The 23,239-nt window shown below is 40.5% G+C and overlaps 1 protein-coding gene across 50 annotated transcripts in view; it reads right to left on the minus strand.

The window, feature by feature from the left end:
• Positions 1-23,239, minus strand: part of NEB (nebulin) — a 225,713-nt gene that overhangs the window by 34,942 nt on the left and 167,532 nt on the right. For 37 of the 50 annotated variants that reach the window (XM_045367057.3, XM_045367056.3, XM_074009106.1 and 34 more), the window contains exons 120-138: positions 21,832-21,936; positions 21,072-21,176; positions 20,723-20,827; positions 18,135-18,239; positions 17,867-17,971; positions 17,130-17,234; positions 15,696-15,800; positions 14,216-14,320; positions 11,868-11,972; positions 11,035-11,142; positions 9,223-9,327; positions 7,501-7,605; positions 6,939-7,043; positions 6,181-6,285; positions 5,980-6,090; positions 5,187-5,297; positions 4,545-4,646; positions 4,343-4,447; positions 2,779-2,877 (exon numbers count right to left, since the gene is read on the minus strand). In XM_045367057.3, the coding sequence (XP_045222992.2) occupies positions 2,779-2,877; positions 4,343-4,447; positions 4,545-4,646; positions 5,187-5,297; positions 5,980-6,090; positions 6,181-6,285; positions 6,939-7,043; positions 7,501-7,605; positions 9,223-9,327; positions 11,035-11,142; positions 11,868-11,972; positions 14,216-14,320; positions 15,696-15,800; positions 17,130-17,234; positions 17,867-17,971; positions 18,135-18,239; positions 20,723-20,827; positions 21,072-21,176; positions 21,832-21,936 (2,001 nt within the window). Of the gene's footprint in view, positions 1-2,778; positions 2,878-4,342; positions 4,448-4,544; positions 4,647-5,186; positions 5,298-5,979; positions 6,091-6,180; positions 6,286-6,938; positions 7,044-7,500; positions 7,606-9,222; positions 9,328-11,034; positions 11,143-11,867; positions 11,973-13,435; positions 13,541-14,215; positions 14,321-15,695; positions 15,801-17,129; positions 17,235-17,866; positions 17,972-18,134; positions 18,240-20,722; positions 20,828-21,071; positions 21,177-21,831; positions 21,937-23,239 lie in introns of all 50 variants that reach the window. The other 13 variants (XM_065525475.2, XM_074009110.1, XM_074009109.1 and 10 more) reach the window with 4 other exon arrangements.

Below are 23,239 nucleotides of genomic sequence, written 5' to 3' on the forward strand. Positions count from 1 at the left end.
AAGACACTATTAATAATTAAGAATGACAAGACAACAGGCATTCAAATATACCATCACTGGCCTTGCTCACTTTTATATTATTCCAAGGTATAAAAAATAATCACCTCTTTCTAATGCAAAACAAAAAAAAATGGAAAAGTCTTCAGGCTAAATTCAGAGATATGATTTAATGTACCTGATTTGGAGCATTTTAGGACTCCTAACTAGCAAAACCAACAGCAATTTAAGTCTATAAGAAATCCAGAGAGGGGCTGTAAATGATCAAGAAGGTTGAAAAATAAGGAATCTGTTAAATTAGGAGAATTTATTGTTATTTTAAAATGGTACTTTGGCTATATCATTTAAAAATTATTAAGTAAACAAGTATTAGAGTTTGGGGATTACTGGCTTCAAGTGTGATTTCAGACTAGAAGTAGGAAAAAAGTGAGATACTTTAGAATAATGAGAAAAAATAAGATCAAATAAACTTTTAGTATACATAAAAATAAGTTTAGGTAGGCAAAGGGCTAAATAACTGCAATTTAAAAAATAAGCACAATGCCTTGCACTAATAGTTGCTCAATAAATGTGATTTGATTGAATGAAAGGAAGAGACAGTCATTATGTCTAGGTAAAATATCTAAAGAGGATGATAGCCGGGTGCGGTGGCTCATGCCTGTAATCTCAGCACTTTAGGAGGCCAAGGTGGGCAAACTGCTTGAGCCCAGGAGTTTGAGACCAGCCTGGGCAACATGCTGAAACCCCATCTCCACTAAAAATACAAAAATTAGCTGGGTATTGTGGTGCACCCCTGTAGTCCCAACTACTCAGGAGGCTGAAGCGGGAGGATCACTTGAGCCCGGGAAGCGGAGGCTGCAGTGAGTCAGGATCACACCACTGCACTCCAGCCTGGGTGACAGAGCAAGACCCTGTCTCACAAAATAAATAAGAGGATTTATTTATAGGAGAATTCAACAGAATGGAAAGTGACAGAAACATCTCCTAATTGAAAAACAAATGATGCTTTTGTCAACAGTATTGTAGAATTAAGGCCAGAAGTAGAGTTCCACTAGTTATTCACTCTAGGAGGAATGAAAACTGAGCTTTTTCTAGATGTTAGCCAACCAAAAGGGCAATATTTAATCCTTAGGGAATCCTAGAGTTTCTGTTATTAAGATCAAAGACTCACACCAGTACCCCTCATGCTTCATCACTGCTCTTCACCTCCCCCAACCTGACACATCCAGCACAACAGACACAAAACAACAATGAAATCTGCCACATCAGAGAAAATGCATTCACAATGCTGAGACTCCTTTACTTTGAATAAATCCTCAGTGGAAATGCAGAGAAAAAATAAGCATGCAGAACAGTTCAGCATGATGCAGGCACACTGAGACAGACACACAAAGTAAAGGAAAAAGAAATGTCAACAAATGCTACAATGGCTCTTCTCTGAAAAAGTTTCACTCTCAACATAAAGAAGTGAAGGCCTGCTAAGGAAAGTCTGAGGTGCGAGCTGATGTCTGGACCAAAGGCAACTTTTCCTAAGAGATATAGAAGTCCATAAAACTAGGAGATGTTCCCAAGAGCTGAGAAACACAGAAAAGCAAAGTAAACCAGATACGCAGAGTCAGAGTAGGGAAGAAAAGAAGCAAAAGCCCATCTCAAATGAGAAGAAAATCTGCTGCTTTTAGAAGCACGTTAAAAGTCCTATCTTTTAGAAGATACTTGTTTCTGAAGAAGTATTTTTCAAGCAGCAATCCCATTGGTTCCACTTCAGTTTCTTTTTCTTCTGTTAATTTCAAGTTAACTTCGACTTTTTTAACTGAAAAAAGTTATGACTCCCTTCTCCACAGGAAGTCCTCTAAACAAATGCAGTTTAGCACAACTACTAATATGAATCTGAGTTCAGCACCTTTGGCCTTCCTTTTTGACTGGATCTTCTTAAAACTGTATAGTTTGAAAGGTTAAAGACATGTACTAGGCTTAGGACTCTAGGAATTCTTGGGATGGTATTTGACTAGGGAGTAATGTAGTAAAACTACATACACTTGGCATTAGGGAATGGTGAAGCTTTTTCCTGTTAATCATGGAAGCTAAGAGGCAACTCTGCAATGCCATGTATTGGTAAGTGGCAGCCTCTGGGGTTTATAATCCCATCAGGCTCAGAAATTGGGCCTATTATGGATGTGGTATAGGAAAGTGATTTTGAATTAATTATATTTTTAGGAGTTTAATTGTATTTAAAGTTTAAGATCTAATTTTTTAGCTCCTTTTTAGTGAATTGAGATGTATACTGGTACATCTAAAGACAGAAAAACAGTCCCGAGAATTAGAAAAGCTATTAAAAGTGTATACTGTTGATTCATAGTAGGCCTGAACTGAGAAACTATATTAAACACAAATCTTTAGTATATTAAAAATCAAAAATGGCAAATAACTTCAGAAGAAGCAGAGGTTTCTTTGGTTGAAGATGAGATTCGATTCTCTGTTTTAATTTCATCATTTAATTTGATCAGTGTCAGCAACCTAACATACACATACATTGGGAGGCCATCTCTGAGTCTAGTCTACCTTCCTATTCCAAATGGTAAGTTCCAGATGGAAAGTTTCATGCAGGAAAAGAAAGATGTGTGCAAAAGTATGTCCTTCAACAAATTTCCACAGCAATCTACATGTTCCAACACAAAATCAACGAAAAGAGTGCAACCTGGTCGGTCCCCTGACCAATGCCAAGAAAGTAGACAAGAATCAGAGGAAGACAAATAATGACTTGCTGGTCTCAGTCTTTCTTACATCACTGATGAGTACATTAATTTTCTTAAGATGCCTCATCATAGGGGTGTCATAAGATGCAGCGCCGTGCCCTCTCCTTTGGCCTTTGAGGTATTCCGCCTAGAGTACGCAGCAAGACAGCAAAGTCAGAACAGGGAGAGCCCACACACAGCTGAAGCTCCCTTGGGCCCAGGGCCACACCATGAAGCTGTCATTCTGGAGACCAGCTTTCACAAGAAGTGAATGTCCCATTCTCCATACCATAGGATTCACTTAGGATTTGAAACAGGAGCCTCTTGATTTTCAAAAACAATAAAGTTTTCAAAATTTCAACATCACAGTCATTTCTTTGTTTTTAAATGATAATGATATGACCTTGTACATTTAAAAACATTTTTTGCATTAGTAAGTTCTAGTTATATCTCATTACTCTTAGAGATTCCGCTGTTTTTTTGTTGGTGATCCCCTATCTTAGTTTCAGATACTTACACAATTCCATTAATTTACAATAAAACATGTTACATAGGAATTTTAAGTTTAAAAACTTTTAAAAAATAATATTTGCTTTTCATCAGTCATCTGACCCTTTTGTGTTTTCATAATTCTAACTTGTTCTGTCACTTGACATTACTGCATTATATCTTCCAAAAGATTGGAATCCCGTGTTTGCTATTGCTGAAAGTCAGTCACTCTCAACAACCAAATGTATATCCCAAACCTATTTCTTCAAACAGATACCTGAGAGAACAGACAAGGAAAAAGAAGGTAGGATCTGTAAATTGGAGGAGAAATAAGATATTCTTAAGCTAAAGTCCTATAGGATCAAACTTGCACTCTGACAAATCTGGTGGTAGATGATGGGATCTCTGAGCTGAAGTTTGAAAACCTGTCATAACTTGGGGAATTTTAGATAATTGGTCTAACAAGAGAAAGTAAGTCATGTGGTAACTGGGTTTGGGCAATACATTTCTGAGTCCATTTGCTTCTCAATAATATGAAATCTGCAAGAATGTGGCATTCTCCATCAGCACCCTGTGCATACCCTGATCAAACATTTACTTGCCAAACAAAATTTTAATGATTTATCCACGGACAAGTAATCTGAAGACATCTGCTCATCCCTACTTCCTAGCCCAAGCCGTTAATATATGTATGTTTAATGGAAAAAAATGAATATTTTCATCTGGCTGGATTCTAGAAGTTCGAATTTCATGGCTCTTCATGTTAAATCTACCCCTGGTGACTCAAGTATGAATCAGACCCCGAGGATGAAACTCTTAAGGCCTGGGGAGAGGTTCCAGTAGGACCTCATGAGCTGCTGTTTTTGTCACATAAAGATAGTTAAGCACACACAGACACCCAGACAAATGCCCATAAATGGAAAAGTGGAGAACAAGAAAGGTCTAGACTGCTTAGAGGGAAACAAGAAAAGGCCCTCAGTGCACGTTTTATAACTCTTGGAAGCTTTGCAGTACTATTACAGACCCAGCATCCCTTTGCATTTTCAATGTGGAAATCACTTCTTCCTGCAAGGTCTTTTATAATCTCCTCACATGAGAGCCACCAGTGCACCCATCTGCATTACCTGGCTGCTCAGCTTGGCTGCCTTCTTGGCCATTTCTATGTCTGGGCGACCGAGCATGCTTAAGCCGTGGCTGCCCTCCTTGCGGTGCTTTGCTCTGTACTCCACCTGAATTAGAAAACCAAAATGGGCAATAGGTGATGGTTGCCTGGCATGCCTTGGCAGTGGCTGTTGGGGACTGGGGACATTTTAATGACACCCTTACCTCACTGGCCTGTTTGGCTGCCTGTGTGGCCTTCTTGATGTCTGGTCGATCGGCCACTGTGGTGTAATGCAGGTTCTCTTTGGCATCTTTTCTGTAAGCGACCTTTATTGGGGAAGAAAATGTTTACTCAAGAGATATGCTTTTTTTTTTTTTTTTTTTTTTTTTGAGATGGAATCTCACTCTGTTGCCCAGGCTTGAGTGCAGTGGTACAGTCTCAGCTCACTGCAGCCTCTGTCTCTCAGGTTCAAGTGATTCTTCTACATCAGCCTCCCGAGTAGCTGGGGACTACAGGTGCGCACCACCATGCCTGACTGATTTTTGTATTTTTAGTAGAGACGGGGTTTCACCATGTTGGCCAGGCTGGTCTCGAACTCCTGACCTCGTGATCTGCCTGTCTTGGGCTCCCAAAGTGCTGGGATTATAGGCGTGAGCCACTGCGCCCAGCTGAGATACGCCCTTTCTAAAAGTCCCCATTAAGCACAATCAGCTTTTTTTCCTTAAACCCAAACCAATTCTCACTACTAACTTTTTGAAACTACCACAGAGGAATTAGAGTGACCACACACTGGAACAAGAGAATGCACCAATTTGGGTTCCACTGCTTCAAATGGGTCCCGGAGAATGTTGACAGGGAAAACTTACATCACTTTGCTTCTTGGCCACTTCCATAGCATGTTTCACCTCTGGTGGCTCCAGCATGATGGAGTAGTTGGATTTTCCTTTCTCCTTGACAAACTTCTTTTTGTAATTTGTCTAAATAGAGCCAGAATTATTCTATGAGCAGAGGAAGCTGGGAACAGAGTTGGTTTACTTGAAGAACTGTGAAATCTCCAGGAAAATCCCTGCTCCCCATTTTGGCATCAGTCTGGGACTTAGATAAGACCCATATTCTAGTTCTTCTCTGTCATTTGTGTTCTGCAACCCAACACTAGAACCACCTGGCAATCTTTAGAGAACCTGGGTACAGGCAAATTAAGCTCTTTTATTTACCATTTCTACCTTTTAAAAATATATGGGACCATATGGGACTCCTATAATACTGAGGTTACTACAGCATTATTGATAAAGATAGAGCAGGCAGAGATTACTAAGGCCCAAAGAGGTAGTTTTACCTTTCTAAAATTGGGTAGGAGTTTAATAATAGAAGAGGCCACTCTGAATCAGCAATGTTTCCTTCTGTTATTGATAGGTTAGTAACATCTGATATGCTACATTACACGTCCTATAGCAAAACCCACATTTGCCATAATTGCCAGAATTGGAAAGCCAATAAATATTGGGTCATTTTAAAAATCAGAGTTTAAGGTTCACATGTAGATACTGATAGAAAGAGTGAAGCTACATTAAGGAAGCCAAAGGCAGCTGACACTGTTTCACCAGACTCTACAGTCAAGTGGCATTGTTGCTGCCAAGAGAGCGGTGGTTGGTCACTCACATCACTGACGTGCTTGGTCACTTCCTTGACGTGAACAGTGTCCCGGGTCTCTGGTAGTGTTGTGTATGAGCCCTGTGCCAAGTGCTTCTTGACATGGTCCTTGTACTTGTTCTGGAGGAATCCATAGAGAGCTCGTTAAGGCATCTGCCTGGGGTGTTCTCCCAAGAGGGAGGCAGAACTCATGGGCAGCTGGGGGGTTACCTCAGACACCAGGTGGCTGACAGTCTTCGCCAGCAGGATCTGAGGCGTGTCAGGTACAGCATGGCAGGTTCCTCTTTCCTTGACATGTTTCTCTTTGTATTTCAGCTGCAGGGGCAGGAAAAAGGGCATTTCTTTAGCTCCACTGGATATCCTACATATTTTTATTACACCCCCAAACCACTAGAACAGCATCGTTGACAATACTAAACTCAATAAAAGATGTGATACTTGCAAATCTTGGGAAATATTCAAAAGGGTTTTTTTCCTTATCTCTAGCAAGTTGTGGTTTTAATAACAATCAAAATGGATCTCGTGATGAATCTTTATATAGTCAGAGTTACGTTCACAGCATTCTCAGATACGCCATTTGTCCCTCCCAGAAGCCCTGGGAGGCATTATTATTCCTTCTTTACAGAGGAGGAAACTGTAGTGAAGGGAAAATATGATCCCATAGAAAACAAATCATGGTGTTTCCATAAAGAGTCCAGCCAGGCCTTCAGGGTCCTAATTCCTGCTGTGTGAACTCTCTGCTGGTGCAGTATAAATCAAGGATCGTCACCTGGATTTAATGGCCCTTGCACTGCTGCTGCCCTGCTTGACTGCTGGTGCCCATCACAGGATAGGCCATAATTCAGGACCCATACCTGAGCCCTGATGGAAGCAGCTCTTCTCCATCATTCCCTGGTGTCCCTGGGGACTGTACCATGGAAGATGGCCCTGAGTGAGATTAGGCATCATGGAAGGAACTAGATACTTACATCACTTTCTATTAAAGTATTCCTGAGGGCCAGCACCGTGTTTTTGTCATCAGTGACAGAAAGCTTGCAACCCTTGAGGAACTCCCGGTCCAGCTTATATTCAAACTGTTACAGAAGAAAGGCAGAAGAAAAGGGAAGGGTCACAGCACAGGAGGAAGCTGGGCATTTGATTAAACCCACAGGGAGTCCTCTTAAGGAGAGAACGAAGACTTGCTACCAGAATGAGGGAAGGGCTTCTTGGTCCCTCACTGCATTTTGGACTCCTCCTTTTCAGCCCAGCTGCCAGGACCAAGCCCCTCCATCCTCAGTCTTTCGCCAGACTCTCCCCAGCCTCAGTCAGAACTCAGCCATTTGTGTCCAGGCCCAGCCAAAGGAGAATAGGCTCCATGGGCAGGTTTGGGTACTGAGCTCGCCTATCGCTCCCCCAACCATCCTCTGCTCCTTCTTGGATCTCAAACGAGCAAGGGTTAACACCCATGACAGTGGTTATTAGAAATAATTATTCATTGTATTTCTCAGGTGCAGTATGCAGTTACGATCATCTATGTCTGTCCCGTCTTACGTCACTCTGCTGCAGGGATGACTTGGCGGCCTGGAGGAAGTCCGGTCGGTCAGGGGTCCACTTCCAGTGGGCCTTGGTGGCCTCGTACTGTTTCTTATAGTCCAGCTGTTTTTAACAGAAGAAAGGAGTCACTTGATTCAGTAGGCTAAATTCATAAACACACACGGCACAGAGGGGCTCTTGCATTTTAAAACATCTCAAATCATGATTCCTAATGCAAGAGGGAACCCCAATTAAAATTTCTGTACAATTTATGCAGCTAGTCATCCACTCAGAGGTCATCTGTTGGGAGCTTGTGGTCCCGAAATAGAGGCTAAAATTTTTAAAGGCCTCCAGGTGAAAGGATTCTTTAGTCTCTCTAGCTCTGCCAGTCCAGCCCAATCATCTTCAGAATCGAGTACTTTTAATTTCTAACTAAATTCAGTTTTAATTTTTAACAAAAATTATCAAACACTAGGTATTTATTGTGTGCCAGGCACTTTTCTAAGTTCTTTACAAATTACAGAACTAATTAAATGAATTACAAAATTTTATAAAATTAATTCACCAAATCTTCATAACAACTGCATGAAATAGACAGCTGAAGAACCGGATGGAAAGGTTAAGTAAACTTTCCAAGGTGGGACTATTAGCAATTGGTGGAGCTGGAATTTAAACCCAGGCACTCTGGCCTCAGAGGTGCTTGCATGCTTCCTAGACTCTTCAGGGCTGGGAACTGGCTGCATTGGGCCAAATCTCAGCTACAGAAGTGTATGTAATTTAATTTGAGTGTCCATGGGAGGGGCCTGCACTATTAGGCACATTTCTTTCCTCATTCTCTCTTTTTAAAATTGAGGTATAATTTATGCACAATATAATGCACATGCTTTTATGTATACTATTTGATAAGGTTTTTTTTCCCCTCATTTTATTTTGAAAAATTTCAAATATACAAAAAAGTTGCAAGAATATTACAGAGAATACCCATACAACCTGGATTTTGCAAGGTACATTTTACTGCATTTGCTTTATCTCACATCTATCCTTCTATCCCTCTACCCTCAATCCATCCTCAGGATACCTACAAGCTCTTTGCCAGCTCCTACAGGCATTACAGTTTGCTAGCCCTCATAAATATATGTCCCCTCTGGCACTAGTGGGTACTAATTGGGTTTTAATGGTTTCATTGTATAACCATTTAATATATTTTTAAGAAGTCAGTGCTCATCTAAATGCACAAAATTATTTCTGTAGTTGAGTCCTTAAGATGCTGCACCCAAGAACAGAGTCAATGCAGGGAACATCTGAGCAGGAAGAAGGTCTAGGCCAATGCCTGATGGCACCAAATGGCTCAATGTTTTTTCATCAGAAGAAGCAGATTGTAGAATTTGAGGCAGGAGGAGAGCACAGGGGAAGAGAATGAAAACTGTTCAGGCATTTTCCAAAAATGCAACCTATGTTTCAGAATTAAATGTCCCATTTCTCAGCCACCCACCGCAAGAACTGAGTGGGTGCAGCATCCATGGCATGGGATGAGGCCTCTCTTGCCCTTCCCCATGCTCCTTTGTGAGGACCAATGCAGCATTTATATTTTAGCATCATTGTTCATGCTCCTGGGGCCTGACTCTTGCTTTGGAATCAATCACTAGAGCTCAACTGCCTGAAGAGATGTAAAAAGAGGCCATGTGTCCTACAGAAGCTGGCAAATCCTCCACCATGTTTGGGGAAGTTTCTGGAACTTACATTGGTGTTGACTTTGTAGGCGTCCTTGGCTGCTTTGATATGAACAGCATCTGGCTCAATGGTGCAGTTGGATTTATTTCTTTGGTATACTTCTTTGTATTTCAGCTGTGGGAGGAAACACAGTGACAAGATTAATTTTTTTATAGCAGCACACTGAGCATCTTAAAAAACAAGAAATTAAATCCATGCATGACTATAGTACATAGTGCTCCTTAAGATGGAATTTTAAAAATCTGCTGAGGAGCAAGGATACAGCCATGCAAAGATGCACCTTCCTATCTCAAATGGGCACACTGACTGTGGTCATCAGTGTCGCCATATAATTTTTTTTTTTTTTTTAATGGAGTCTCTCTCTGTCGTCCAGGCTGGAGTACAATGGTGCGATCTCTGCAACCTCTGCCTCCCAGTTTCAAGCAATTCTCCTGCCTCAGCCTCCTGAGTAGCTAGGACCACAGGCATGTGCCACCTCGCCCAGCTAATTTTGTATTTTAGTAGAGATGGGGTTTCCCCATGTTGGCCAGGCTGGTCTTGAACTCCTGACCTCAGGTGATCCGCCCACCTCAGCCTTTCAAAGTGCTGGGATTACATGTGCAAGCCACCGTGCCCAGCCTGCCATATAATTCATGTTTCTGTGCTTGGGCTGAAAGGACTGGTTGGACAGCTATTCATTCAGGTTTTCCTTTCCCCAAATCAGTAAATCCTGCGTTCAGAACATCTTGATAACTGCTGATGGAAGAGAAGCCTTTCCCCACCAGCTCACCCAGACAGAATTAGTCTTGCTGTCCTTCTATGCTCCCGCAGTTCTAGCTATTATCATGTCATGTTATAATTTTTTTTTAATCTGCCTATTCTTTCCATTAAAAAGAACTCCTTAAGGGCAAAGACTGTTTGTCATCCACCATCTCATTCCTAGTGTCAGGGACATAGACACTAAATATTTGATAAATGAATGAACTGATGGATACAGCAATCATTCTACCTTTTAAAAATGTATGGAACCATATATTGTCATTGCTAGAGACATACCTAGCAAGTTTTGGTATATGTGGGTTTGGATAGGAGGGAGAGGCATGGGGAAGGCGTAGCCTCTGCAGGCCCAACGGGCAGTTTTTCCATCCTGGGCCTGGGACTTACAGCTTCACCCACTTTTGCTCTTCTTAAATTTCAGGGCCCAGGGCCTCAATCTGGGCTTTCTCATTAATCGTTGGGGAAGGATCCTAGGTTTTAATGTGATTAAGGCCAAAGTAAACTGTTCCAAGGGAGCCGTAGTGGGGTTTACTAACGTGATCATAGGAATCAGAATTTTCCTGGCTTCACCATAGACCTTCTTTACCAGTTTACTAATCAGTATCTTTAGGAGAAAGTCATGGAAATTCATTTTTAAAAAATCAGTACCTCAGGATATGTTTAAGCCAAGTGGAGAGCCACCTGGGGAGAAGTCCAAGGCATGTGGAGAGGTCACATGAAGGAGTTCCTGTCTCATCTACACAATAGCCCAGCTCCCAGCCCACAGCCATCACCAATGGCCAGCCATGGGGGTGAGCCACCTGGATGTCCTGGCTTGACTGAGCCCCAGGTGTCTGCCAGCAACATGGGGAATAGGGCTACTCAACTGTGTCCAGTCAACTTACGGAATCATGAGCAAAAGAGATGACTGTTATTTTAAGCCACTAAGTTTTAGGGTGGTTGTTACATGGGAATAGATAACTGGGTTATCTATGTAATGTATCACTGTATGTAAACCAGGGTTTGTTACATCACATTAGAAGGAGGCCAAGATGAGAGGGACTGCTAAGCCATTCTAGTACTTACATCACTGACTTCATCTTTAACTTTGCGGACATGCAGCAACATGGGCGTGTCGTGGATTGTGGTGTAGCCTCTGGGTTTGGCCTTGTTGTATTCCAATTTATAAAGGATCTGAAAGAGATCAAAAAGCAGAAAGAATCATGTCATGGTTCTTAATGTATAATATCAAAATATAAATGCAAAGTGTTTTTCTGAGTGGTTATAAAGGAAAGAGAATTCTGTGAATTTGACAGGTACTTTCATGCTCTCTGCTAAGACCTCACTGTTTCCAGCTGGTATGTCTGCCAGTTTGGTCAAAACAATGCCTTTTTTTTTTTTTTTTTTTTTGAGACAGAGTCTTACTCTGCCACCCAGGCTGGAGTGCAGTGGCGTGATCTTGGCTTATTGCAACCTCCATCTCCCGGGCTCAAGCAATTATCACGCCTCAGCCTCCTGAGTAGCTGGGACCACAGGCGTGCACCACCACATCTGGCTAATTTTTATATTTTTAGTGGAGATGGGGTTTGGCCATATTGGCCAGGCTGGTCTCAAACTCCTGGCCTCAAGTGATCCACCTGCCTCAGCTTCCCAGAGTGCTGGGATTACAGGCATGAGCCACCGTGCCTGGCCACAAAAATTCTTTAGTGGGGAGGAGAATCCTGTGCATAACAGGGCATCTCACACCACTGCCTCCCTCCCACTAAATGGCAGACCATCCCAGACTATCCCAGACTATCCCAGCACTATCCTCCCACTAAATGGAGAGTATCCCAGACTTTGTGACAATTTAAAATGCCCCTCAATGTCTGCAGATGCCCCCTGAGTTTGAGAAGGTATTCAGTGTTACTCGCACTTACATCGCTGATTTGTTTGTTGACTTTTGTAGTACGCAGGTGTTCTGGAGTATCCACAATTGAGGTAAATTTGTCCTTTGATTTTTCATAGTTTTTCCTGTATTTGATCTAAATTGTGGAAGAGAAGAGTTAGCTCTTGAAACACCAGATTAGGAGATGGTATCTAGCTTTCTCTTTAATTCCTAACTGGAAATGTTTACTATAAATTTGTGTCTGATAGCAAAAGTGTAATGGAGTGAGCAGATAGTACTACTACTAATTTCCTTTTTTTTTTTTTTCTCCGAGTGGAGTCTCGCTCTGTCACCCAGGCTGGAGTGCAGTGGTGCGATCTCGGCTCGCTGCAACCTCCTCCTCCCGGGTTCAAGCAATTCTCCTGCCTCAGCCTCCTAAGTTCCAATATGTTTTATACACATGTACTCGGAGGCCCCCAGAGGTTACAAGACTGACCCAAGGGCACATTTAGACCGAATCTCAGAACAGGACTAGAACCTGTTCTCTGGAGTCTGATAAATATTGTTTTACTCACAACATATTGTATTGAACATGTACAATCTCCAAAGGCATTTTTCCATATCAAAGATGAAACAGGGATGTAAAATAAAGAATAAGTATATATGGCTTGAAGTATTTATCATTTTAAAAAATTCATTTGTTTTTGCAATTTTCAAGTCATAATTATTTTCATGCACAGAAGCTGTTTTAAGCAGGACAGATACAGAGAGCACCATAAAATTTCATGCACAACTATTTGAGGATCATATAAGGACAAAGGAGGAAGTTCAGGCAAACAGGATATTTACAGGGATAGCTTAACCTCCTCATTTCACATATTGATTTCATGGTAAACTAAAATGACAAAACAAGTTGCTAATAGAAAAGCTCAATTAACTTTTTTTATCTCTGGGAAAAATGGTATTTTACTAACATTCTGGTAGTTACCAATTATCAGTTTATTGCTGCATCAAATTTACCTTTCAGCATGTGCTGGAAAGTGCATGCTTCAGTTGGCCTCCTAAAAAGGCATTATTATCAGAGACACTGTTAACCAGTGTGTGTGGGATCAGATGTGCTGGAAATAACCTAGCAATTCAGCATCAAAGTCAAGAGGCACCATGAACATATACAATATTCATAGAGCTGCACGGTAATCCTTATCTCCCCGCAACAGTTGTAGTGATAATTGAACAAGGGACACATTAGATGAAAACATTAAATATTCAGACCTTTTACATGCTGTTTAATCTACTTACTATCTTCAATCTCTGAGGAATCTATTTCTTTGAGGCAAATACCGAAAAGTATAAATTAATGTCATACCAATTTGGAAATAACACTTGAAAGAATCAGTTAATTTTATTAAGAGTTCTGAAAGTGTCAAATGATGTACAGATGACCACTGTCCCATCACCTTTGGCCACATTCAGAGGTCATTTACAAGGAATGAATATTTACGTAGCTTTACCATGTGAAGCCAGCATGGGCAGGGAGTGGGAGAGGAAATCAATGAAAGCATACAAGGGAATGCATCCAAGACTTCTAAACCTCCTTCTTCACATCCCATCAGACATTACCTGGCTCCACATATGTGAATTGTAGAGAGCAGTCAACATATCTGGACGCAGAATTTCATTACATCCATGTTGCAGAAACATCTTGGCACTAGATTTATATTTTCTCTGTCCATGCAAAGAGCAGTGAAGCACAAAAGAGACTTATGAAGACAGAAAAGAACACGGCTCTATATCCCAGTCACCTCTGAGTGAAGAGATGTAGGCATACACACTTTATGTACTCACATATGTGTGGGTGAAGACATCAAATATGTCATAATGCCAAGCAGAATGACTGCAATGCTTGTGGTTGACCATTCATAGTCCTTGTGAATAGGGTATGATACAGCTAGTTTCACTTATGTTACCACCAAAATAGCTTTATAGAAAAGACAACATGTTTGGAATAGAAAGATACATAGTAAGGAGTTATGTCTTCTTTCCTTCCATTAATTTTTGTTTTTTTGTTGTTGCTGTTGTTTGTTCACTTGTTTTTTGCTTTTGCAACTCAATCTGCAATTTACAGTTGCAGTTTTCAAACAGGTTCTCTAGAAGAGTAAAGGATGGGAGGACCCAGCTTTTCCTTTCATCTTCACCACAGCACAAGTGAGAACACAGAGCACGGACTGGCGCACTCAAATAGCTGATAGGCTCTTTGGGTGGCTAGACAGATACTTTGAAACAGAACAGCCCAATATCATAGGCAGAACCTATGACATCCTTGCAGCAGACGGGACGACATCTCATGAGAAACCAGGAGCACAGTCCTGCCTGGGCCACCGGCCAGCCCCATCACAGTACCTGACTGATCTGGTCGCCTGCAGTCTTAGCCAGCAGATGTCTAGGCTCATCGACTACCAGGTGGTATTTATCTTTCCGCTGCTCATAATCAGCTCTGTATTTTTTCTGCTCAAACATCATAGCATATTATAGCAAGAGTACAACTTCAAGGCTACACAGAAATGTCTCAAGGTAAACACTGCAGAGGGCCAGAACATGTCATCTCTAGTGGCGGGCTCCCAACATACCCAAGTCAATAAAAACAGGGAAGCAAAGAGAGTCAAGTGAAGGAAGATTACCTGAAGAAGGCTGGAGTGTGGGATAGGTTACATTTATGACACTGAAATTAGAGTTCCTTGTGCCCATTTTCCATCTTTACATATGATGCCATTAGCAACATTAGGTTTTATGGCATTTAACAGTATATTTAAAATAGGGTACTGATAAGCTACAGGTTTACTATCTAAGGCTGTGAGAATCTCAAAGCATAACTGATGCTAAAACATCCATGGGAAATTTGTAATAGTCTTCTAATGCTATTAATGTATTGGATTATAAAGGAGACCTGGAAATTCTTCATGAAATAGAAAAACACAAACAAAATATATCAAGATTATATTCATAGGAAGCTACTGGCAGTAATTCTTCAGGGTTGTCCAGTCTGGAAATCTACTGAAAGTGAATAATCAAATGTAAAGACAACAAACAACAAAAAAGTCATACATTTAAGTAAATAGACCATTGGCTACATTTTCATTTTTAGATACATTGTACTAATTTTCTCATGTAATTTTTGAACTTATGGAAACCTGTGAAAAATCTGAAAATAGGAAATTAAATACAACTTTAACTACAAAGCCATCCCAATGTTACAAAACCATCCAAACTAAATAAATTCATAGCTTGTTTATTTTAGCCATCTTGAGCTAAATTTAAATTATCGAAAAGATGGTTACAGGAAAGGCCGGATAAAATAGAAAGAAAAAATTGGGGTGCAAATGGATACTTCTGTGCACCAATATATGTGGGAGTAACAATGGCAATATCTTTGAAGCATGAATCACAACTATTCCTTTAGCATAGCTCTTCTAACCACTGACATTTTGGTGCCTTAGTAGAAGATACTAAATTAACCTTGAACTTCTGCATCTCCCAAATCTACACAATATTCTATATAAGGGAGTTCCGCCGACAGTCAAGAAAATCCTTTACCCCCCTGGTATTGTCACCCGCGGGCTGTGCTGCCCTGCGTTTGTGCAGAGGTGCTGATGTTCGCAGGACTCTCCCACCACTGAACGGTCCCTTCACTTGTTCTTATTTGTAGTTTGCCAGAGCTTGCTGGATGGTGACATTATAGTCCTTTCCAAATCTTTAGTTAAAATGAAAACTTAGGATGGCTTTCCTGTCATTCTGTGTATTGGGCTTTAATTAAAAAAAAAAACTCTGAGACTTCCTTTAGGGAATTGAATAGGCTTAATTGGAGCAGTTTATTCATACATACCTCATTCATCAATTGAGTTGCATACTTGAAATGCCTATTGATTGGACAGTCGGCAACATACTTGAAATCTGACTTCGTCCTTTCAAATACTTCTTTATACTTATACTAGAAAAAACAGAACATAGTTACTTGACAGCAGGCTATGATTATCTTAAGAATGAGACATGCTGTTTATCATATCATATCATTGTGATAATTAATTCATATTCAGAGCTAACACATATTCGTTTGTTGGTTTGTTTTGAGACAGGGTTTCACTCTTTTGCCCAGGCTGGAGTGCGGGGCATGGTCATAGCTCATTGCAACTTTCGCCTCCCAGGCTCAATCGATGTTCCCACCTCAGCCTCCCAAGTAGGTGGGACTACAGGTGGTACACCACTACGCCTGGTTAATTTATGTATATTTTGTAGCAATGGGGTTTTGTCATGTTGCCCAGGCTGGTCTCGAACTCCTGGGCTCAGGCTATCCACCTGCCTTGGCTTCCCAAAGTGCTGGGATTACATGCGTGAGCCATAGAACCCAGCCAAGCTAACACATATTTACTGATTGTTTATTCTGCCTCCAAGGCAATGAAGGGTAGAACTGCCTAGATGTCTTGAAAACTGGCCCAAAAGTGGACACTAGAAAACGCTTCCATTGAATGGATGCTGAATAGACTTATTTTCCATATTGGGCAAAAATCTAAATATTATAATTATTATTTAACTTTGAAAGTATTTTCATGTGCACTTGAAGGTTTTTAGTACATTAATTTGAAGATAGTTTTCCAGCAATTAATCAGATAATCATAATCTTCTAAGAGCAGGTGTGGGGTATGACCCTGTTTTTAAACATGCCACCTGTTTTTAAACAGCTTCATGAATTAGAATGGGTTTCACCATTCCCGGTGTTGTAACAAACAAAGAAGAATGTGCCCTAGAATGAATTTGGCCCACAACATCTTCTTAGACGTTTTATTTACTACTTGGCATTTTTCAGGAAAAAGTTTGCTGGATCATCTCGTACAGCTCAAATGCAAGTGAATTGAATTGCTTTATTTTGTAAATAGGAAAATGAGGCCATAAAAACTAGACGGTTTGCCTCATGTCATACATTATTTGTGGATTAAAATAACCCCACTTTATATTGGCTATCATATCAGCTTTAATAGGAGAAACTACCCAGAGACATATTAATAAGGAGAGAGTTCTAGAAGAATCATGAGGGGCTGAACTGAGATGACTTTTCATCAAATTCAAATAAATGCCTTCAGTCAATGAGGTTAATACCCAAGAGTTCCCTAGGAGTGAACAATTCAGCATGTACTCAAACTGTAAGGTCTAGAAGCCATGATACAGATGGAAACGTGAAGGACGATTTCCTCAGTGCTAATTCTCTCTGTGGGTACAGGTATGTGTCAAATGGATGTGGCCAATTCTCCTTGAATATATATACCTTGCTGTAGAGAGTCTTGTTCTTTTCAGCCAGAGTGAAATCAGGGGTATCATAGGCATAGCAACCAATGCCTTTAAGCCAAGTCAAGTCTTCCTTATATTTTACCTGGGAGAAGAACATCAAAGAGTTCTAAGAAGCCATCTCCAAACAGCAGTAAGTTAGTATCTATACAAGTGGAACAAACAGAAGCCCCACCCCTTGAGGTATATGAAATAATAAAGTATTAAAACAATTATTTAAAAGAAGTTTCCAGTAATACTGACCTCTGGTATATGGTTCTATAACATATGGAAGTTTTCCACTTTTAATACTAATTAAAGCAATTCAAATTTAACAGGCATGCTTTCCTAGAAAGTATATCATTAGCTTGGCAGCTATATTTTCATACACAGAGCTGAACCTTCTAAGTGAGCATTGTTATGTGTCTTAATTGCTTCATGAAGTTGTCACTTCAATGGATCAAAAATAGGCTCTTTCCTAGATGATATATATCACTTCCAGTACTGTAATATGGTACCATACATTTAGGAGAAAAATAGGTTTATAAATTTGAATATACATTTCCTTCTCCCAAGTTGAAATTCACTCACTTAGCAATTGAGTTTTATGATTTAAACATCCACACACAAAATCTAAAATCTAGCCAAGTGTTTCTTCAGTTTTTATGAAGTGTTTGATTTCAGAACTTAAATGGGAATATGAATTTATATGTGAAAACAGAAGATGTCAACACTCACATCACTGACTGCGTCAGTGACTGCTCGGTGGTGGAAATGCTCCGGACGATCAGGAATGGACCTCCAGATACCCAGCTGGCTCATGTAGTTCTCCTTGTATTTTATCTGTTATGAAAACACAAAGACAGCTGTAAGTCTTACCCAAAGTTAATGTAAATATGGCTTCTTCTCTCTGGAGAACTTTAGAAGAGGGAGATTGCTAAAAAATATATGTATCTATATGGTGAGTTATAGAGCCCAACACAAGTAGAAATATTTAGGGACATACTTTACTGATGTCATCTGTGACTTTGCGATGATAGACAATGTCTAGGGCATCTTTCACTGTGTGGTATTTTCCTTTGGTCTTTTGAAATGTTTCTTTGTAGCGTAGCTAGAAAGAAAAAGCACATGAATTACAAAAAACTACCAAGTTAAATAACTGAGCTCTTTTACGCTTGAACTCTCTTGTCTTCTCTCTTTGGTTTTCCCACGAATACATTTAGGAAAAATTTAAAAGCTTTTTTCAGACCCTGGAAGAGAAAAAGAGCATTAGGGAAAACTGATGAAATCCAAAGCAACTATGGAATTTAACTGATCATAATGTATCAATCTTGGTTCATTGGTCATGGCAAATCTACGATGGTGATACAGGTGTTGGCAACAGGAGAATAGGGGTGTTCCCCTGGGTGTGGGGCATGTGAGAACTCTGTACTATCTTTGCCACTTTTTGGTTAATCTAAGACTTCTTAAAATAAAAAGTTTTTTAAAATGTAAAACATAAACCAAAAGCTCATTTGAGAGGGAGAAAAAAAAACCCAAACATAATATTGTTGAGTCCAAGATATGCTAATGTACCTGGAAAAGGGAAAAAGGTCTAGCTTCTAACTCCTGGTATTAAAATGCCTTCTCCACTAAGCAGTCTTAAAACTTTATTTCATTATAATCTTTATCTTTGTGATATTTCTAGAGAAAACAGCTCTGATTCTAAACTGAGAACATCATAGAAGATTCATCTAATCTACACAAGATGGGTGCTTCTCTGCACAACCTATTTTCAACGTCAAACAGTTCTTTTCTTTTTGGGTAGCTGAGCAAACACACAATGAAAGGTGTCTTTTCTTTGACTTTGTAATTTTGTTTTTTAGATGGATCATAAGATTGCTTAAATCTACTTGTGGGGCTAGCCACGGTTAATACACTGAATTAAATGCCAGATACTACCCTTGTTACATTAGACTATTGTAAAGATCAGAGTTATCAGAATTTCTACTGATAAAGCCCTAGGGATGGCACTGTCCAGTGGGGCATGATGAATCCCAGGGCCAATTTCCATGTGTGGTCACTGCTGTAAGATATTAATTCAGCTTGGTTCAAATAAATATTCAACAGTAACTTTGAAGTGATAATGATGGAGGATGTCACAAGAAAACTAAAAATATCCTAGAAGGTAGATTCTGAGGGGAGTATATGATTTTTTCCCAGTATGTATGTATGTATGTATATGTGTGTGTGTGTATACACATATATATGCACACACACATACATATATATATACACTTTTTTTTTTTTTTTTGAGACGGAGTCTTGGTCTGTCACCCAGGCTGGAGGGCAGTGGCGCAATCTCGACTCACTGCAAGCTCTGCCTCCTGGGTTCACGCCATTCTCCTACCTCAGCCTCCTGAGTAGCTGGGACTACAGGCGCCCACCACCATGCCTGGCTAGTTTTTTGTATTTTTAGTAGAGACGGGGTTTCACCGCGTTAGCCAGGATGGTCTCGATCTCCTGACCTCGTGATCCGCCCACCTTGGCCTCCCAAAGTGCTTGGATTACAGACGTGAGCCACCGTGCCCGGCCCCACCTTATATTTTAAGCACTAACTGGCATTGCCTTTTTTCTAACTAGTAGGCTCTTCTCTGCTCCAAATAAAAATTCCTAACAACATTATGGAACTGAGATATTGTTCACATTTGCTGTACCTTCTCTTTTCTGCTTAGGGCGTACTGCAATTACCTTAAGATGCCTTGAAATCCTAGACATATGTTGCTAAGTTGAGGGGGTTATGAAGTTGGCTTGATTTTTGGCTTAGTTTAAGTCCCAACATGTCTAGTCCTCTGGGGTGTGGCTCTGGTAATGGGTACAGTGAATTCCTGGTTGGGCCCTGAGACACAAAACCTGTAAGGACTGGCTATTTACCTTCGAGTCACTATTTCACATCTTCATTAACTGATTATTACCATTAAAAGGCAGCCTTGCCCTCAATTGTGTGATATGGAAAATGAACATCTGTCCTCCCTAATTTTAACCACTGTGTCATGCATCATTCACATGATCTACATGCAATTAAGAGAAGAAAGGGAACAAACATTTTCTGAGTGTCAACTAGGAGCCCAGCAGCATGCTAGACACATATACATTATCTTGTTTGGTTTTACTTAATTATCACAATTTTCATTGTCATTCCACATATATGAAAAGAGACTCAGAAAAATTAGACAAATGATATAGAATCATACAGCAGGCAAGTAATAGCATCAGGATTTGAATCCATGTCTGGCTGACTCCAAGACTATAATTTTATGGATAAGTAAATTAACTGTCAAGTAGCCCCAGAAAATGCTACTGAAGAATTACAAGAAAGGGTCATATTTTTACTCAGGAGAGAATTGAGAAGAATAGGCTTCTGGTATCTCTCAGCTATTTTGCCTGACTGGTATTCTTTGGGCCATTTTTTTTTCCTCCTTAAAAAAAAAGTGTGTTTTTTTTCCTGGGCCATGACTTAGAACTATGGATACGGCTGAAATATGTTATGTTTCTTAGGTACTTCAACCTCAGCTCTCCCTATCACAGCAGAAGAAAAAAGGAAAGGATGCATACATCGCTGGCATTCCAGTAAGCTCTCTTTGCTCTGATGAGGATTGGCGTATCTGGAACTGGAGTGTACTTGTCCTTCATCTTTTCATATTGAATCTTGTACTTTTTCTGAGAAATAAATACAGAAGAGAGAGACAAGTTTAAATGTCTTCCCAATTTCCAACCAAGCCACAGGTCTTGTGGAGGGGCACAATGTGTCACACACTTTAAGAGAATAGCTCTGCCTTTTGTGTTTTGATGACGCTGAGCACCATTTATAGTAATGAACTCTCTGATCAGAGGTAGCAGGGGAAGGTTTTAACAAAGTATTTTTCCTTTTACCCAGTGCCTCAGTGCTGAATTCCTATCTTACCTCGCTGACCATGTCCTTCACATCTTTAGCATGCTTCAAGGCTGTGGTCTGGTTTCCGGCGTGATGATGGGGTCTCTCTTTGGTGGCAAGTTCAACATACAGATACTGAATAAGAGAAGAAAGTGAGGTGTCATAGAGATAAAGCATTTAGTATTTAGCATTCAGTCCACTTCATTCATTTCTAACCATTCAGCGGGAAGGTGGTATCTGCTTACTGTCCTGATGTTTGTTTGCTTGTTTTTTTGTTATATGTGCTTCTGTTCATTTGTTTCTCTCTGTCTCATATTTGAAAACACATATACATACTCCAGTTATCTAATATGCCTACTGCTGAGTATGATCCAAGCAAAGCCATGTGATAAAGAATGCTAACAGAAGAGTGAGAGGATTCTGATAGACCCCTCAACATATTTTCCCCTCATTTTTGCTTGAATGCATGAAATATAGCTTCATTTGTCTGTGGATAACAGAAAGATCCTACAGAATGATCAAGCAATTATTTTCATTAGTTTGGGTCCACAGACTTCACAAGTTTTATAACACTTAGGAAAGAAGATATGGCATCCCTTACCTGAGTAAAACACAACCATAATGATCATGGCCCCAAAGAGAACTGCTTCTTCAAGTGCAGTGTTAGTGGGCATGAGGTTGCAGCAAGGACAACCAAGTGTGTGAGTCTGCCACTGGCCAGGTGAGGCCAGGCACATATAATCACCCCCTGTGATGCCTGAGTGGCAGGTTTATGAACCTCTGAGCTTACCTGACTCTGAAGCTTCTGCCCTCGCTTGGCTCTTAAAAGATCAGGAGTATCAGGAACTGAAGTAAAGATTGACTTCTGCTTCTTGCCTGCAGCTCTGTAGACCAGCTAGACATAAACCAAGTCATCACCATCATTTCTGTTTCATGGGCATGTTATGTTCTCTGCAGATGCCTTCACTGCTTTTACATAGAAAAGGTAGGAGCCCTCCCACTGCAATGATTACAGTTTCTTCCCAATAAACCAACCTTTTATTTACCTCCTGCACCCTCCTTTTCTCTTTTCCCCTGTGTCAAAACAAGAGACATTCTCTAGCCTGTCCAAAATTCAAGCCTCCTGCTGTGTTCTTGGTCCCACTTGCAGTTGTCCCTTCTAGTACACTATTTCAGCAATTGTCCCCTTCTCCTCTGTATCTTCCATCCTTCTTGTTTTCCCAACCCTGTCTTCACCTGCAAACAGACTCAAGACCTCCTGTCATTAATTAAGCCTTTTCCAGCCTCTAGCCAATGGCCTTCATTCTTTTCTCAGCCAAGTTGCCTGTGTTTCTTCTTTGCCTCTCTTTTGATTAATTTCTCAAGACCATAGTTTGGCTCCCACCTACTCACACCAATGAAGTCACACTCATTGAGACTACCAAGAACTTCATGATTGCCACGAACACTTCTCTGTAGCAACTGAAGCTGCTCAGTGTTTCATTCCTGAAAACTCTTTTCTCTGGCTTCCATTCCACCATTCTTCCCTAGGTGGCCTCCTGTCTTTTAGGCCTCCTCATCAGCCTCCCTCTGTGGTTCTGCTCTCATGCAAAGGCTGCTGTTAGCTGGGGTGAAGGATTGGCCCCTTTCACCCAAGACATTCTCCTGGGGTGATCTCATCTGTACCTGTGATCTCAAACATCACTTTGAGATTGATGACTTCCAAATCTGCATATCCAGTGTCTTTCCTGAGCTCCAGACCCAAGTTTTCTGCAACTTTCTGAATTTGGGTGATTTACCATGTTCAATGTATAATTCTTTATATTGCCTCTATCTCTATCTCAAATTACTTCTCCTATTTTCTCTATTTTGCTGAATGACTCATTGATATCCCAGTTACTCAGGCCAGAAACTGCGGGGAGTCATCCTACGCTCCTCCCTTATTCCTACATCAAAATGGTCATGAATCCTGGGCCCCTCACTTTGTGATATTTTGAAATCTGATTCTTTGCCAACACCACTGCTCTAGTTCAGCCTTCCATCTTATTTTCTACATGTCGAAACCACCTGCTCAGCTCCTCTATTGGACCACTCCACATGATTCACCCATCTTTCAAAAGTCTGAGACACATATTTTTTTAATGCTCAAATCTATTCTTCATAGAAATAATTCTTCAATGATTTTTCATAAGGTCCAAGGGCATTTACATAACACCTAC

The sequence above is a fragment of the Macaca fascicularis genome, chromosome 12 (assembly GCF_037993035.2).
Source record: "Macaca fascicularis isolate 582-1 chromosome 12, T2T-MFA8v1.1".
In the NCBI taxonomy this organism is placed as follows: Eukaryota; Metazoa; Chordata; class Mammalia; order Primates; family Cercopithecidae; genus Macaca; species Macaca fascicularis.